The sequence below is a fragment of the Augochlora pura genome, chromosome 4, assembly GCF_028453695.1.
Source record: "Augochlora pura isolate Apur16 chromosome 4, APUR_v2.2.1, whole genome shotgun sequence".
Lineage (NCBI taxonomy): Eukaryota > Metazoa > Arthropoda > Insecta > Hymenoptera > Halictidae > Augochlora > Augochlora pura.
Window position 1 is genome coordinate 28,411,825 of NC_135775.1, and position 15,154 is coordinate 28,426,978.

At 51.0% G+C, this 15,154-nt stretch overlaps 1 protein-coding gene across 3 annotated transcripts in view; it reads left to right on the forward strand.

Annotated features, from left to right (window-relative positions):
* LOC144469397 (extracellular serine/threonine protein CG31145) overlaps window positions 1-15,154 on the forward strand; it is a 131,003-nt gene that overhangs the window by 45,734 nt on the left and 70,115 nt on the right. For all 3 annotated transcript variants that reach the window (XM_078179618.1, XM_078179620.1, XM_078179619.1), the window contains exon 4: window positions 6,431-8,906. In XM_078179618.1, coding sequence (XP_078035744.1) covers window positions 7,918-8,906 — 989 coding nt within the window. In that variant the 5' untranslated portion in view covers window positions 6,431-7,917. The remainder of the gene's footprint in view (window positions 1-6,430; window positions 8,907-15,154) is intronic.

Here is a 15,154-nt window from a genome sequence, read left to right on the forward strand (position 1 = left end):
GACCGCGTGCGACGAACCCGGGGTCGAGACGAGGATTCTACGCGCGCGATTTATTTCAGTGCAGTTCGAAGACGAAGCAGGTGCCCGGCTGCTCTCCGAAACTGGGGCAGCGGTGAATTTTTTAATTATTATTCGAGACGCGTCGGCTGGCTCGCATTTTCTTACCCCTTTTATAATCACCTTTAATAATTTGCCGGATAGGGTTGGCGAAGCGATGGAAAACGAAAGAGAGGAAGGAAGGAAGGAAGGAAGGAAGGAGGGGGGGGGGGGAGGGAGAAAGAGAGTAGCGGGGAGGGAAGGTGTTCCGACGCCGTGGAGCTTTTTAATACGACCATTCTTCCGGGGGAGTAAGCTCTCCCGTTTCTGGGGAACGGATTGCAATTAATTAAGGCGCTTAAGCGGTCTGTGTGCGAAGAGAGAGGCAGCCGGAAGGAGCAAAAGGAGTCGGGGGCGGGTACCCGAAGGGAACGATACGCGTTTTAATTCCGCGCCCTTTAAGCGCGCGAAACTTTCAGAAAATACTTGGACGAGGACCGCGGAGATGCTTCGCGTCCGCTGGGGAAATAAAAATAATTCGCTCGATTGAAAAATCTTTCTCCTTCGACGATCGCGGGGAACGCTCGAATCCGTGGAGCACGCGAATTAAAACGAGACACGTCGTCGACTAGGAGCACGTGTTTTGCTATTTTAATCGCGGCGTCGTTTGTTTCGGCGCGTTTTAATCGGCCGGAGGAAATCGAAGGGATTGGAGCGAGCGTTGTTGGAACACAGGGCCGTCGGCGTCGCGAGGAGCATTGCTGCGACGCTCTCGCGAGAGTTGGTGCGGTCACGATCTTACTAAAATAAATTGCGAGCCGAATAAAACAGCTAAACGGTTTGCATTCGATAAAACCAGCGCCGCCTTGCCGCGCTGTGCCTCTAATTTCCAATAAAAGCGTCGAACGCCGCGCGTTGCAACGACGTTGACGACGTCGACGACGTCGACGACCGCGCGCGAGGCATTCCGATAAAATTGGCATGCGCTTTTCGGACATCTCGCGCCGCCTGATTCCAGATTCCGCGCGCACGCTCGACCTTCTGTTTTATTTAACCATTCCCCGTGCAATATTTAAATGATCCACGAGCGGCGGACCCCCGAGCCACCTATAGACTGTTTCTCTTGTGGCCGTTTCCATCCCGTCGCATCCGTCTGCTTTGCATATTCTTTGCTCCGCGCGCTTCCTTCGCTCTCCCGTTGCTCTCCCAGTCGACGCTTTAACTGTCTTCTGAATTTTTCGGACCGACAAACTCTGCGAAGATTTCCCGAAATTTTCTATTCGAACGTGGCCTGCGATTTTATTCCTGCGAAATACTTTGCTGGACGTTCGATGCGAATTTTGATCGCCGAGACACCTTTAACCCCTTGATGCCCGACTCCCATCGCAGCTAGCGTCGATTAAAAATAGTCATATCACGTCTCAAAGTAATTTTAACGTAGTCAAATTTTTTTTTTTTTTTTCATAGAATGCACTAGATTGTATATAATTAAAATACTATAGGTTGATGAGCTAACCCCTTGCACTATGATTTTTTTTCACAGTTGATTAGCACTTGTCCATCGCTAATAATTTCTGTAAAAGAACGATCAAATTTTTCTTGTATTAATTTTATCTACCTTCGTTCCTAGATTTGAACAACGGACGAATCAAATTTTGTTTCAGTTTCAGTATATAAAATTGGTCGCGGATTTCGTACGTTGTTACAGGGCAAGGGGTCAATTTCGTAGAAAAGCAAGAAGCCTCGCGGATTTTCGAGGTCTTGTAAACGCGGCGTGTTTGCCATTGAAACGCGCGTGTTGGCCGAGGCAGCGATTCCTCCCGAAGGTGTTTGTTCTCAGTTTTCGGTGCTCCGGGAACGTTTCTCGCGAAAAAATGTATTCCCCGTCCGACGGCAGTGGCGGAACGACCATAAGCTCGGAAACGAATACGCCTTGTTGTTTGCGCGGAACAGAATCTCTCCTGGCGATTCTTGGCGAACGTACCACCTCCGCGTTTATTATTCGCCGAGCACCGGCTGGAAATAAGAAGTATACATCCGGAGATTCACTGGTATCATCCTCGTCACCGAGGGGAGACTCGAGCCGCGTTGCTTGCCGACAACTTCGGAACTCGGGGGACCGAGTCCAACTTACCGGGAAGCTGCTCTCTCTCTCTCTCTCTCTCTCTCTCTCTCTCTCTCTCTCTCCCTCTCTCTCTCTCCTTTTTTCTCTTTTCTCTCTCGATCTTCGCCTGTTTCACAGGTCGCGATGAAACAACGTCTAGATCGCGCCTCGATCTCCGCCACAAAGAAGCAGCGATTCAATTAGGTCGTCAAAGGGGCGAGATACTCTTCCGAGAGTATTTTTCGTCGTCCCCGAGGTCGCCGGACAAGCGGCGCGTCCGCTTCACGAGGGAAAATCCTCTTTGCGGAACCGGCTGCCGTTGCTGAACTTCTCAAGTTGTTACAATAAATTTCGAGACCTCGGCTAATGGCTTTCGTATCAGAATCTTGGCAGAGATTCGTACGCAAGATTACACAAGTTGTAGCAATTAATTTTAACATTGAAATAGTTTTTTTTAAATTTTGGTGCGCGTATTTTAACTCGAATGATTAATATTACAATTGAGCGTGGCGCGGAAGCTACTCATAGCGACGCGTCGAATGACATCCGTAAAAGCCGCTACAATGGCGCATCATGTACTCAAGGGGTTAAAAGACGCAGGTGATCTCTACTTCTTCGGCTAAACATTCGATTAAAATTCCATTGAAACATCAACTTGCCGCGCGCGGTCATTAAATATACAATTTTATGCAAACGTGTGCAGAGAGAGAGAGAGAGAGAGAGAGAGAGAGAGAGAGAGAGAGAGAGAGAGGAAGTCTTGCAAAAGTGGCTTGGTCATTATAAAAGAGGGTCGCGACCCTCGGCGCGAAAGAGGTCGGTCAGGATAAATTTCGCCTCGCGATCAATTTACGACAAAGCTCGATTTTTCTCGGCGCAATCGTTAGCTGGATTACGGGAACAAACCGGTCGGACCGCAGAAGCTCTTCCGATCGTTTCCTGCATCGATCGAAAGAGAGCGAGAGAGAGAGGGAGAGAGAGAGAGAGAGAGAGAGCCGTCGCAGCCGCAAGTCAGAAAAGTTCGGAGCTCGCCGGAAACTATTCCGCAAACGCGGACCATTCGAGTTTCTAATCCAACGGCTTCTAATTATGCGACGCGTTCTCTCCGACGCGCGGCGACCGTGTACTCGCCTTAATAATCGAAATTTCTAATTAGAAGGGAGCACGCGGGCCCCTTTTCCGGGGGAGGCTCTTAACGTTATCGCAGGAAATCGGCGCCGGCTTACAATTATCCCAGCGCCGTATTTATATCCGCGGGAGTCGCGCACGTGCGGCTGCGAGAGAGCCGCGGTTCGTTTTCCGCACGCGTTCCCTTCCGGTCGCGGTCGATGAGAGAATACCGTTTCTTCGGGATTCGGGCTTCTTTCGCTACCTCTCGATTAAATTGCGCCGATGCGTTTTTCGTGGGAACGCGACGATATCAAGGGGAACGAAGATCGATCCTTATTATTCCTGCCTTATTCGAATTGAAATTTGTCTTTGCTCGCTTTCGATTTTTCTGAAACAATGAGATTCTTTAGAGTATGGACAGGAAATTGTTGATCAAAATGAACGAATGTCCAGGAAAAATGTTAAGGATTCATAGTCGTTTCAGCAAGTATCGATGCGCATAATGCAACAATTTAAAGCTGCTATTTTCGAAAGCTCTTCGATCATCGAGTTACACCCACCTTGCCGCAGCTTCTCAGACAGATCACTCCGAATGGTAACAAAACCAAGTGTGGACAAGATTGTACAACGAGCGTGAGTTGTTCGCGCAACCGTTTTGCAAACCGAGGATGCAGTTTTACTGGAATTGGCTGGGTTAATGCCTTCACGAAGAAGATTGTAGCTCGACGATTTACGATCCGCTCGCCCGTGCCCCGCTTTGTCGCATCCGCGAAACGATTGGAAATCGTTGTCGTTCCGCCGGAATCTTTGATCGGAACAGTTACCTGAACACGACGCTCCTCCTCCCCTCCTCCCTACGCTCGCCTGCGCTTTTCTACGCTCCGGAAGAGCCCGCTCGGTGGAAGCGGATCGTTTGCCGGGCGTCCAAACGAAGGCGGTTTTCCTGTATGCAAGTTTCCCCGCGGGCCGATACCGGCGACTACGAGAGACGCCATTGAAATTCCGTGCGTTCTTCCCCGATAATAAAGATAGCTACTACCATTGACATTTTCTCTGCCGCGCCGGTGAAGGAAGTGCCGCGATAAAGCCCGGCGAAGGGTGGTGTAACGCGGGGGTGTGTAACGTCACGCGAGAGAGAGAGAGAGAGAGAGAGAGAGAGAGGGAGGGAGAGGGAGAGGGAGAGGGAGAGACCCCCGGTTGTCTCTGCTTACGCGTGATCGAACTCTCAACTCGGCCCGGAGAGATTCCTCCCCACTCCGTGTGCTGACGAAGTTATTGTTTTTATCAGGAATGGATGGCGCGAGGCGCGCCGCGTCGTCGAACGGGACATGATTTCGTGTTCGTCTTCTACAAAGTGGCAGACTATTTTCTTAATCTACGCAGGAGCCGGTTCAGAATTATCGATTTTATGGGACAGGCTGCCACCACGAGGCCGCTGCAATTTTCGTCGCTGACTCGCTCGGCCGTTTCTCGGCCTCTTGTGTTGGTATTGTTCTGAATCGTCCCGCGCAATTTCCGTCTAATCTAGAGGATCTCGGGAAACGTTCGACGATTCTATTCAATTTTCTAGAGTAATCGTAAAACATCTGGAGTATCGACAGAATCGATCGGTTTCAACGCGAGGTTGACAGAACACATCCAAGTCACTGGCAATTGTAACGTTCGATATTTTTATCAGACATTTATTTTCTTTGCCTTATCTTTTGTTTGTAAAGGCAAACTTGTCTCGTAGAAGCATAATCTGGTTCGTTCCGGCGATTAATAGCAGATAGATACAGTTAATAGATTCTACTTGGTAGAATTACTAGCAATCGTTAGTTATTTATAACTCGACCCAATGTAACTGTGTCAGAAACTGTCAGGAAAGATTAAACGCAACACGTAAATATCCGAGTAATCTGCTGGACATTTAACGAGACCAAACAGTTGTCCGTCGGAGCGGCAATCTAACGACAGATACGCAGAAAAACAAGGAGCGACCGAGAAGATACGAGAGCGATCTGTGACCACTCGGCGAAGGCAAGGTCGTTACAAGCGTAGCCGCGAAAAAGGAGAGAAATTATCAGCCGAAGAACAGCGATTGGGCCGGATTTCAGCGAGCGCAGAGAGCGCGATAGCTGTGGCTCTCGTTAGAGATAACACGGGGCGACCATCGACCCCGTCGAACGGAGGCTGAAAGGCGTAACGAGGTGTGCCCACGCGGGCAGACGAGGCGCGCGAGAAGAGCCGGGTCTTTCCAGAAATAATTCAACGCTCGATGGTGTAATAATAGCCGGTATTGCAGGCGTTTTATCGAGTTTCCTTGCAGGTGCACACGGGCCGTTGCCGTTGCCGTTGCTGGAGAACCGAAGAGAGAGAGAGAGAGGGAGAGCCCCGATTGTGTCGGCGGCCACCGGTGTCGGATGGACTGGGTCAAGGTGGAGCCTTTAAGGGGATGGCCCCGAGGTGCGAGAGTGTCGCGAGGGTGGTGCGAGGACGCCGGTGGCCACCTCTCTCTCTCTCTCTCTCTCTCTCTCTCTCTCTCTCTGAAAGAGCCGCGATATCAACTGTGAAATAGAGTGACGGTAATGGTGTGCTTCGCGTTGCGGGAGTGGCCATTACAGTTATCGCAAAAGTCGCGCCATAAAGAGGATGGCCGGGGTCTCGGTGCTGGAGGATCGGGCCACCAGAACCGAGATCGTAAAGGCCGCTGGGTGTCGCTGCACCTATTCCACCGGGTCTTTTATACCGACAAAACATCGTCCGCGTCCAGACAGACCGCATAATTCAATAACCGCGCGGGGACCGACCGCTGATTTTAACGACACCGGGCCAGATTCACGCTTACTCGTCTATGGTAACGTCTTCCTGTCCTGTGTGAAACCACCTTTGCTGCCGACTACGCTCTGCTCGCTCCAGGTTAATGGAGCCGTCGAACGCTGTTCGCGATTACAGAAGAGAAACATTAGCTTTCTTGCGGCACCTGCGAGAGCCTGTCCTCTCGTCGCCAATATTTAAGCATCGAAGTACGCTCAAAGTCTAACCTCGAGTGAAACTATCAATGTACTCTAACAATGTTAAACTTAGTAACAATCTATGTTTAGTCGATCCTTGAGTTCATCCTATCGAACAACTCGGAAATAAACCTCAGTAATTTCTGAAACCTCACACTTTCTGAATGGCGTCTCTTTTTCTGTTTTCCAGGTGGTGCGTCGGAGTCGAAAGGCTGACAGTGTTGGAGCCGCGGAAAAGTGACCGACCGGCGAGGACTCCGTGCGTGGTTAGTGACCCAGGTGAAAGGACATTCGTCAAAACGTCCTCGTTAACGATTCGTGCGGTCCGCGATCGACACACCGAGACTTGTCGGGGTTTCCGTGTCGGGAGGAACTCTGGACGAGAGGAGATGTCCTTTAAATGGTTCGGAGGCCGAGACATCGCGTGCAAGCCGCCAGACATTCAAAGATAGCGAGTGGAGATCGGCCGAGCAGGCCTTCGACAGTGGGACAGCGACCCGAGGTTCTTCGGGCACCACCTCGATCGAAGATGAGGACTCGCGGTTCCGGGATCGAAGAAACGGAAGAACGAAGATCAAGAAGAGCCTGAGCGACCGAGCGCCGTCGACGAAACCCGACCAGAAATCGTTCAACTGCTTCGACAGGCCTAGGATCAAGTTCAGCTTCAGCGAGAAGGTTCGAAGACCCAACCAGAAAGAGGCCGACGTTCCTTCTGGAGGTTTATCGAGTCTTAAGGCAGAGCCGACTCGAAGTAAGCTGCACAAGAGCGACTCGTTCCTGAAGAAGCTCGTGCGGAGTTCGAAAGACAACATCGCGGAGGGCTGCGAGCGTCTGGTGAGGAACATCCAGAAGAGTCCGTCGGTCCTTCGGAGGAAATTTCTGTCGCACGAGGAGCCTGTTGCGACCGTCGATGAGAAGCCCGTGGCTCCTCTGCGGAGGCAAAGATCCACAAGGAGACCTTTGAAAGTCGACGAAGCAGCAGCAGCAGCAGCAACAGCAGCGGCGGCGGCGACGACAACATCACCGGTAGCTGCAGCATCTCCTAACGATTGCTGCGAGGAATCCCCAGCAGCTCGTGTTTCCATCTGTCCTAGCAAGGACGCTATCTCTCTGGTAAACGAGAGTCGCGATACCCGTGGGAGAGACCGCGAGACTCTTGTAAACGAGTCTGTTAGGCTGCTCCCAGGCGGCCGGGCTCGCCGGAATAGCTGTGTACCGGGCGACGACGCGAGCTCCTCGAAGAGCGTCTCGGTGGAGGACGTGGAGGATTTGATTAGGTCGGAGAACAACCTCCGGTTGCTGGAGCAGCGTGTGCTGATCAGAAGGCGGATAGAGAAGTCGACGAAGCTGTTCGAGGCGCTGCAGTCGGAGCAGCTGCTGCGTTCCTGGAGCGAGGAGAACTTGGCGAGGAAGGGCCCGAAGGTGGTCAGACATCGGCTGGACCCGGTGATAGCGGACTGCTCGCCACTCGCGCACAGACGGTTCGTCGTCGAGGTGTCAAGGTCGCGGCGAGCCGAGAGCAAGAAGGCGACCAGCGGCTGGAAGGCCTCGTGGAAAGCAAAGCGATCGCCGCCGCCGCCGGACGACTGGCAGCAGGTTCATAGGTCGACGGAGCCTCGGCGGATCGGCGATAAGGGGTCGGACGATAAGCCCGTGCCGGCGAGGAAGTCGTGGTGGATGCCCAGTGAGGAGCTGGACGCTCGTCAGCCGGCCACGTCGACCGTCGTAAAATGCAAACTTGCGAATTTCGCGGACTGCCGACAGCTCGAGGCTGGCCACGAGGAGGGGACCGGCCGCTGCTGCCAGTTTGCGGAGAGGCCAAGTAAACACGAGCTAGTCGCGGGACAGCCCGAGAACACGACCGAGGTGGTTCGTTGTAGACCGGAAGTTACCGTTCCCGAGCCGTCCGCGCCGGTTCACGCCGCCATCGATATCGATATCGAATGCGACTGCGAGGATGATGACCGGGCCGACGTGCACCAGCTAGCGAACGCTTTGCCGCAGGTATCCGATCGAAACGACGCCGCATGGGGAACCTGTCCGAACTCGGCCACCGGCATACCGAACTCTGACGGGCCGCCTTCGGTTCTAGTCGACCAGGCCGTCAAGAAGCCCAGGTGCAAGCCTCTGCCGAGGCTCGTCCGCAAGAAGAGAGCCAGCAGAGTCCTCGGGAAGAATCCGGATCCCAGCGAGCCGAAGATGAAATTCTCTATCAGGATGATCAGGATCAAGGACAAGCTGATGCTGGGCCTCAGCGCCTTCACGATCCTGTTCACCATCCTGCTGGTGATGGACCTTCAGATGGACTTGGGTTACAGTGGCCATCATCTCGTGCCGAGTCACGGGAGAGTCAGGTTCGGGGACGATCCGAACTCGGACACCATTTACAATAACTTTCGGCGGAAGTTCTTGCAGAGAGTGAACGCCAGCAAGGAGCAGACGAGTGCCGACGTGTCCGGTACCACTCAGAACAGTGCCAGGGACGTAGGCGGCGAGCACGGGGACGCGAGGACCGAGAAAACCGCGGTGCACGACAGTTTTCCGGATTTAGTGGACATTGTGGTGAAGGGTTACGGTGTCAGTGTGTACGACGGGGTGGCTAGGATCAGCGGGGAGGATCACTCGTACAACCCCAGCCTCGGCGAGCTGAAGAGCCTGAGCCCTAAGTGAGTCTCTTTTCTCTTCTCCATATTCTTGTTTGTTTCACCGCGACGCGTCGTCCGCCTCGGCGAAATTAATGGCTGTCGTCCTCGAATCGGTTTTGCTTCCCATAATTCAGAGCGACGTCGACGCGGAATGTTTAAAGATTTAAACACGGAATCCATATTTCCGAGTCGAGTCGACAAACTCCTTCTGCCTTCTCCGCTCGATCCCCCGATAAATATTTCATTAGCGTTCCTTGTTAACAGTTTCTCGCGCGCGGAACGTGACACGATTTCGATCGGGGTGTCGATTATCAATGCGTCGCCCGTATCCGCGCGAGAGAGAGAGAGAGAGAGAGAGAGAGAGAGAGAGAGAGAGAGAGAGAGCGAGAGAGAGAGAAGAACCCTTTCGCCGGTGAAATAATATTTATGTGTGTCGGACTTAAATAAGAGCGACGGCCATTAATTTTGAAAACGCCGAATAATTAATAGCGCGCGAGCTCGCGATGCCTTATCCGGTTCCGAAATCCGTGAATTTTAAAGGACCGCCACCGTCGCGCGGACGTTTATTATCGACTAAATGTAATAAGCTTCTCGGAAATAGCGTGCATCGATCAATCCGTTAGTTTCGCAACCCGTGAAATCTCTCGAACCATGCGCGCGCGCGCGCGCCCGGCGATAATGACGGTGACGGTGTGAAAAATTTTCCGTCAGTCCCCGACGTCGGTGAAAATATCTGTCCCCGTTTCGTCCGGAGAGAGATAAGCCATTTCCATTCAACCGACGAGTTTAAATCTCGCCTGAACGGCCGGTCCGAATCTCCTAAACCGATTTTCAGAAACTTTCAACGGAATCCCTCGAACCGCGCCGTGTTTTCCCGCGCTGGCATAGTTCCGCTGACAAGTGAAAAGTACAATTAACACGTGGAGCGTCGCGACGGTCGCGCGCGCGCTCGCGCGGCCCGACACTGGCTTTTCACTTTTAAGTGAACAGATTAATCTCACTGGGTACTTTGATTCTGTAGGATTTCTGGCACTATTTAATCTCTTGTCGATCAGTAATTCCATAGCGTTAATCATTTTTCTAGTAGAAGGAAAAATGTAAAATTTGTTTTCTACGCTTTGTGGTCATAGAAGACTCAGATTTCGATTCGCTTTAGGACGCGCATGAGACTGTTGCGAGACACCGTCGATCAAACGAATGATCCAGAGGAATAGAATGAGAGAGAGAGAGAGAGTCTCTCTCGCACCGATCGCGAGGAGGAAACGCGTGGAAAACAGCCGCGACGTCCGCGTAATTCTAATCGATTGTTTACGCGCGAGACACGCGATCACGTGGACCGTGTGTTCCGAGCGGGGCGCGTTCCGATCGACAGAAGCTCGATTTGCGGTCAAGCCGGCTTCGCGATGCGCCTTCGATTCGCGATTCAACCGGATCGAGAACGTCATTCCCTCGCGTAACAGCCAGATAAAAGGCCTCGAGCCGCCATGTCTGGATCACGAGCGCTCCGAGTGTCGGCTGCGTACGAGCGCGCGACACGATCCACTCTCATTGCCCCGGGAAATAACGCGCGGAGGCGAGTCAGCTGGAACCGTTTAGCCTTCTACCGATACCCCGGGACTAAAACCGTCCCGTTTCCCGTTTCCCGCTTCCCGCTTCCCGTTACTCCGTTTCCCGTCCCCCGCCCCATACCCGACCTGACGGCTTTATTCATTGTTCTCTCGCCGCGTTCAAACTCGATGGCACTTTTCGTCTCGACTCGCGCGCGAATCCTCCGTTCTCCAAGGGTTACACCTGTTCCACAACGACGCCCTCCAAACTCCCTTGTTTTCGCTCGAATTTTCACCGGAGCTTCTCCAGAGATTTTCCCTTGGAAAAACTCTGTCTCTCGTTTCGCCGCGAGGAACGTCGTTTTCGGCGGTTCGACAAATTAGTTACCGAATTCGGTTGGCCGAGAGTAATTTACCTCGTCGAGAGGAATCTCTTATAGAAACTTTCTCGTGAAAGAGATAGCTTTCAAGAACGAGTCGCTCGAGCTGTTTCCACCTATTTAAGTGACTAATGGTTTAGTGACGCATCTCCTCCTGAACAAACTTTCTTTATCTACGTATGGAGAGATCAATTGTTCGTCAAATTTATGGAAATTTATTAGGCGTTATCAGTAACCTTCTAAAAAGAGAAACGATATTATGTTGCGATATTACATGCTTTTAAAAATTAGTTTCCCTTTTGCGATTCGGCTCAACGGAAACCTAACTTAGTGGACTTATAAAGCTATACTTTTCTTCTCCTCGTGTTTCATAACGAAACATATCCGAAATCTGATTGGACCACTCCGACAGCATCAAGACAATGCGCGCGGATCGACGGAAGGAAAATCGTGCGCGTCTTAATTCGAATTCACCGTCGGCTACACGTAACACGATCGCATAATACCGGGGACATTTTCGCGTGCACAACAAGCAGAACCCGGTTGTTATTCGCCGAGCATCCGGCGCTGTAATTCAAATCGTCGGATCGGAGCAATCGAGAGAGGGGACCCGAATGAAAATCGCGCGGAAGAAACGGCACCGAGCGAGCACACCGGCCCCGGCGTCGCTGCGGAATTAACAATCCGATCTAATTCGATCCGCGGCCCTTGCAGATCGTAACGACTGGACGCGAGCAGAATAGCCGATTGGCCGTGGCCATTTCGCTTCGCGACGATTACACGCAATTCCGGCCCGGAGCCGTGCGGCGAAATTAGTCGTCGCGCCCAAGAGCCGCGCCTGGTGAAAAGAACCGCCGCCGTCGAGGAGGGTGTGGGAATCGACGTGGAAATCACGTTCCCGTCACCCGCTGATTGGAACAATGCCGCGGAACGAAACGACGCCGAGCGTCCAGATTTCTCTTTTTTTCCTCGCACGGGATAATTACGTTCGTCGCCGCGATGCCGCGCCTATGGACGGCAGGAGCGCGCGATGCATTAGGTTGTCCCGTAAGTTCTTTATACGCCACGCTACTACCAGTGACTTTAACCCTTTGCACTCGAAGCAATTTCAACTGTAAATCTGAAATCATTTTCCTGGCTGATAGTATTTCCATTCTATGTAACAAAATGCATCTTTATGCATACAAAATTGATGCATATTCTTATGATTTATATCAACAATTTTACACCTTAAACAACAAATATCGTGCATTTATTTCGCATTAAAAAATAGGGAAGAAACTAATGGGACACCCTAATGTAACGTGTAACACGTAATCATCTGCGCGGATGACACACGCGACAATAAAATCGTTTAAGCGGAATTGATAGCTAGGCGCGGCGCGTCTGCTCGGAAATTCTTTCTTCAAGGTCTCTCGTCGGACAGATCATAGCCCGATGCACCGACTCTCGGTTAGGAGATGCGTTTAGCTTTTATTCACTTATAAAAGAGATTCACTTATCACTGGAATTCGTAGACCGAGTCGCAAGTGCTCGTAAAAATTTTGGAAACATCTCCATCGAGATTCCAATCTAATAGCAGGAAAATCTTGCTCCTTATCTGACGCCGTTTTTAGCATAGAATGCATCGCATGTCATAGCTTCGCGTTATCAGAATTACTGAAAATTCTTCTGGAGAATTGATTGTAATATATTGTACTAGGAATTACAATGGAAGAGAACAGATTTGATTCTAGTCATAGCTGCAGCGTTGACTCATCGTATACCAGAGAATTATAAATGCACTTTGATCTAGAATCATCTGACACTTGTGCGTCATTGGTATTGCAATTTTTCCTCTACACTCGCTCGATGTCCACTTTGCGATTGCGAAAAAATTTGAAGCACATTTCAGCGTACATTGGTTAACATTATCCTGCATAACCGAGAGAAGAGAAAGAGAGGGAAGGGTCGCTGTTCGGAGAGATCGATATAAAATAAAAATTCGAGCGCGAGTAAGGTAATATCCGCCGTATATATTTGCTTTTTCTCCAGTGACGTATAGAATCGCTGAAAAATACGAGATCCGCGCGCGTGCACGAAACGGCCGACACACATTCGAGACACGGAGAGTTCGCCGGCATGAGAGAGAGAGAGAGAGAGAGAGAGAGAGGGGATGAGGAAGGCACCTGTGTGTTTCGTGTGTCGACCATCCAGACACATTTGTCAATTTTTCGGTGAACAGTCGAAACCAGATTTTGCGAGGAATTCCGTCTGGAAATATCGTGTCTGGTCCGAAGGATATTTTTGCTGCCCGGGCGTCGCGTGAACGGGCAATCGGATAAACTCGTCGATTAATCTGGGTCAGGTCGCGTGTCCATCGCGAACTTCATTATCTATCCGTTACAGAGTGTCGCGGCCGGGCAACGATATCGGCTGGTCTGCCTCGCCATTTATTTCACAGCCACTGCCCTATTCATTAATTTATCGAACTCTTTAATATCCCGTTAAGCATGAATGTTATTCCGTTCTTTTAAACCGGAATTCAATTCCGTCCACTTGTCATCGGTATTTAAGCATTTCTGCGCAAGCATATTTTAACTGAAATAAAATTATAAATAAAATGTTTCCAAAGCGTTTCTCGAAATTTCAAGTAAATTATTTAAGTGAAATTGGAAGATGAAGATCTGCGAGCTTAACTTTGTTGAAAACATACTCTCCTAACAATGATATCTGGATCCTGGGAGAGGGTCTCCATGCAAGATAAAAAACTCGGAAGCAAGAGGACTGCATCGAGATGCGGGCGGACTGCATTTTTCATAGCATTTCTCCGCGAAGATCGATCCTCGGGAGAGAGAGAGGAGCTCGCTGCAGTGAACGCTGTGCAGCGCGGAGGAAACGCCGCGTGCGTATTATCGAGCGGACCGGCTAAGGAAAACAAGGAAAACAGCATTTCCCCGATGGTTACGCGCTCCAACCTCGCCTAGATAGAACCGCTCCCGGCGTCTCCTAGTGACCCAGGATCGCCTAGGGAACGACGCATTGTTTCCGCGGGATAACGGTGACAATGCCTTTAATGTCTCCTTTCGCAGGATTACTTCATCTTTGAATAGGGCGCACACGACCGGTCGCGAACTATGCTCTCGCGATACGGCTCGCAGCAACAGTCGCGCACGATCGAACAGATAGATAGATAGATACATAGAGAAAGAGATATATATATATATATGGAGGGAGGGAGAGAGAGCCACGAGGAAGAATCCCGAGCATCCGCGATGGCCCTGCTGTTCTCGCGAGCTGAATAATTGGCTGGTTAGCAAGTTTCAGTCTTTCGGCTTCCCCCGGGGGGGAGAAGCCGCTTCCGAGTTCTCTGCGACAGGGGCGCGCGATAGACTTTGCAAAAGTTACGGGAAGAGGCCGACCGTGTTCGAACATGCAAAATTCAGCAGCCAACGTTGCGGTGCGCCTGTGTCGATCCGCCGTATGGTTTTGCGTTTTCGATTTCGAAATTCCTCAAATTACCCAGATCATTTTATAGAACACTTTTTGAACGACCAAAAATTATTCTGCATCCTCGAAGATTATTATTTTTTTATATATATTTATTATCGAATACGTTCTTTTGAAAATCTCCAATTATCAGAATTTACGAAGCATTTAGGAAACTCCTCGAAACTCTGTGCGAACCAGAGAGTTCGACATTTTTCGCTCAGTTGCGTACAACTCGTTCCTTGTAAAAAGGGTCAACGACCTGCTCGTGGCTGTTTAAAAAATTACAGGATTAGTAGATTTTCGGCGTGGCCGGCTCGCGCATAGAGTTTTCTCGCAGCTGCGTGGAACGCGCGAAACAAAATCGAATTCGGCGCATCTGGCGGGTGCCGCGGAGAGTTTCGCCACGACCCAGATATCACGGATGACCGATGCACGCAAGGTCGCCAAAGCAGAAATTAGAAACGATCTAATCGCCATTAGCCTCCGTTAGTCAAACATCGCGCGGCAGCTGACCGGTTGCATCGCGACGCGCGCGCGGCGTCGTTACAACGAGCAGAGCCCCCGTCGACGAACTATTTACGCTCTGCGGAATCGTTAATTGGCTTCGGGTACGAGCCAATCGGCGAAACCAATTCCTCGTGACCCGTGCTATACAGGGGGTTCAAGTGTTATTCGAGGGTGCAACAAAGCGAGCGTAATTCTCTCTCTCTCTCTCTCTCTCTCTCTCTCTCTCTCTCTCCCCCGGCGCGTACGTATTCTTACACGCGTGCGCGCATACACCGCGTGCAAATTACCGGCGCGAGTGTACACATTATTACCGGCGAATTTACATGTGTATAATGCCGTGGACCGACTGCGCGCGGATTCGAGA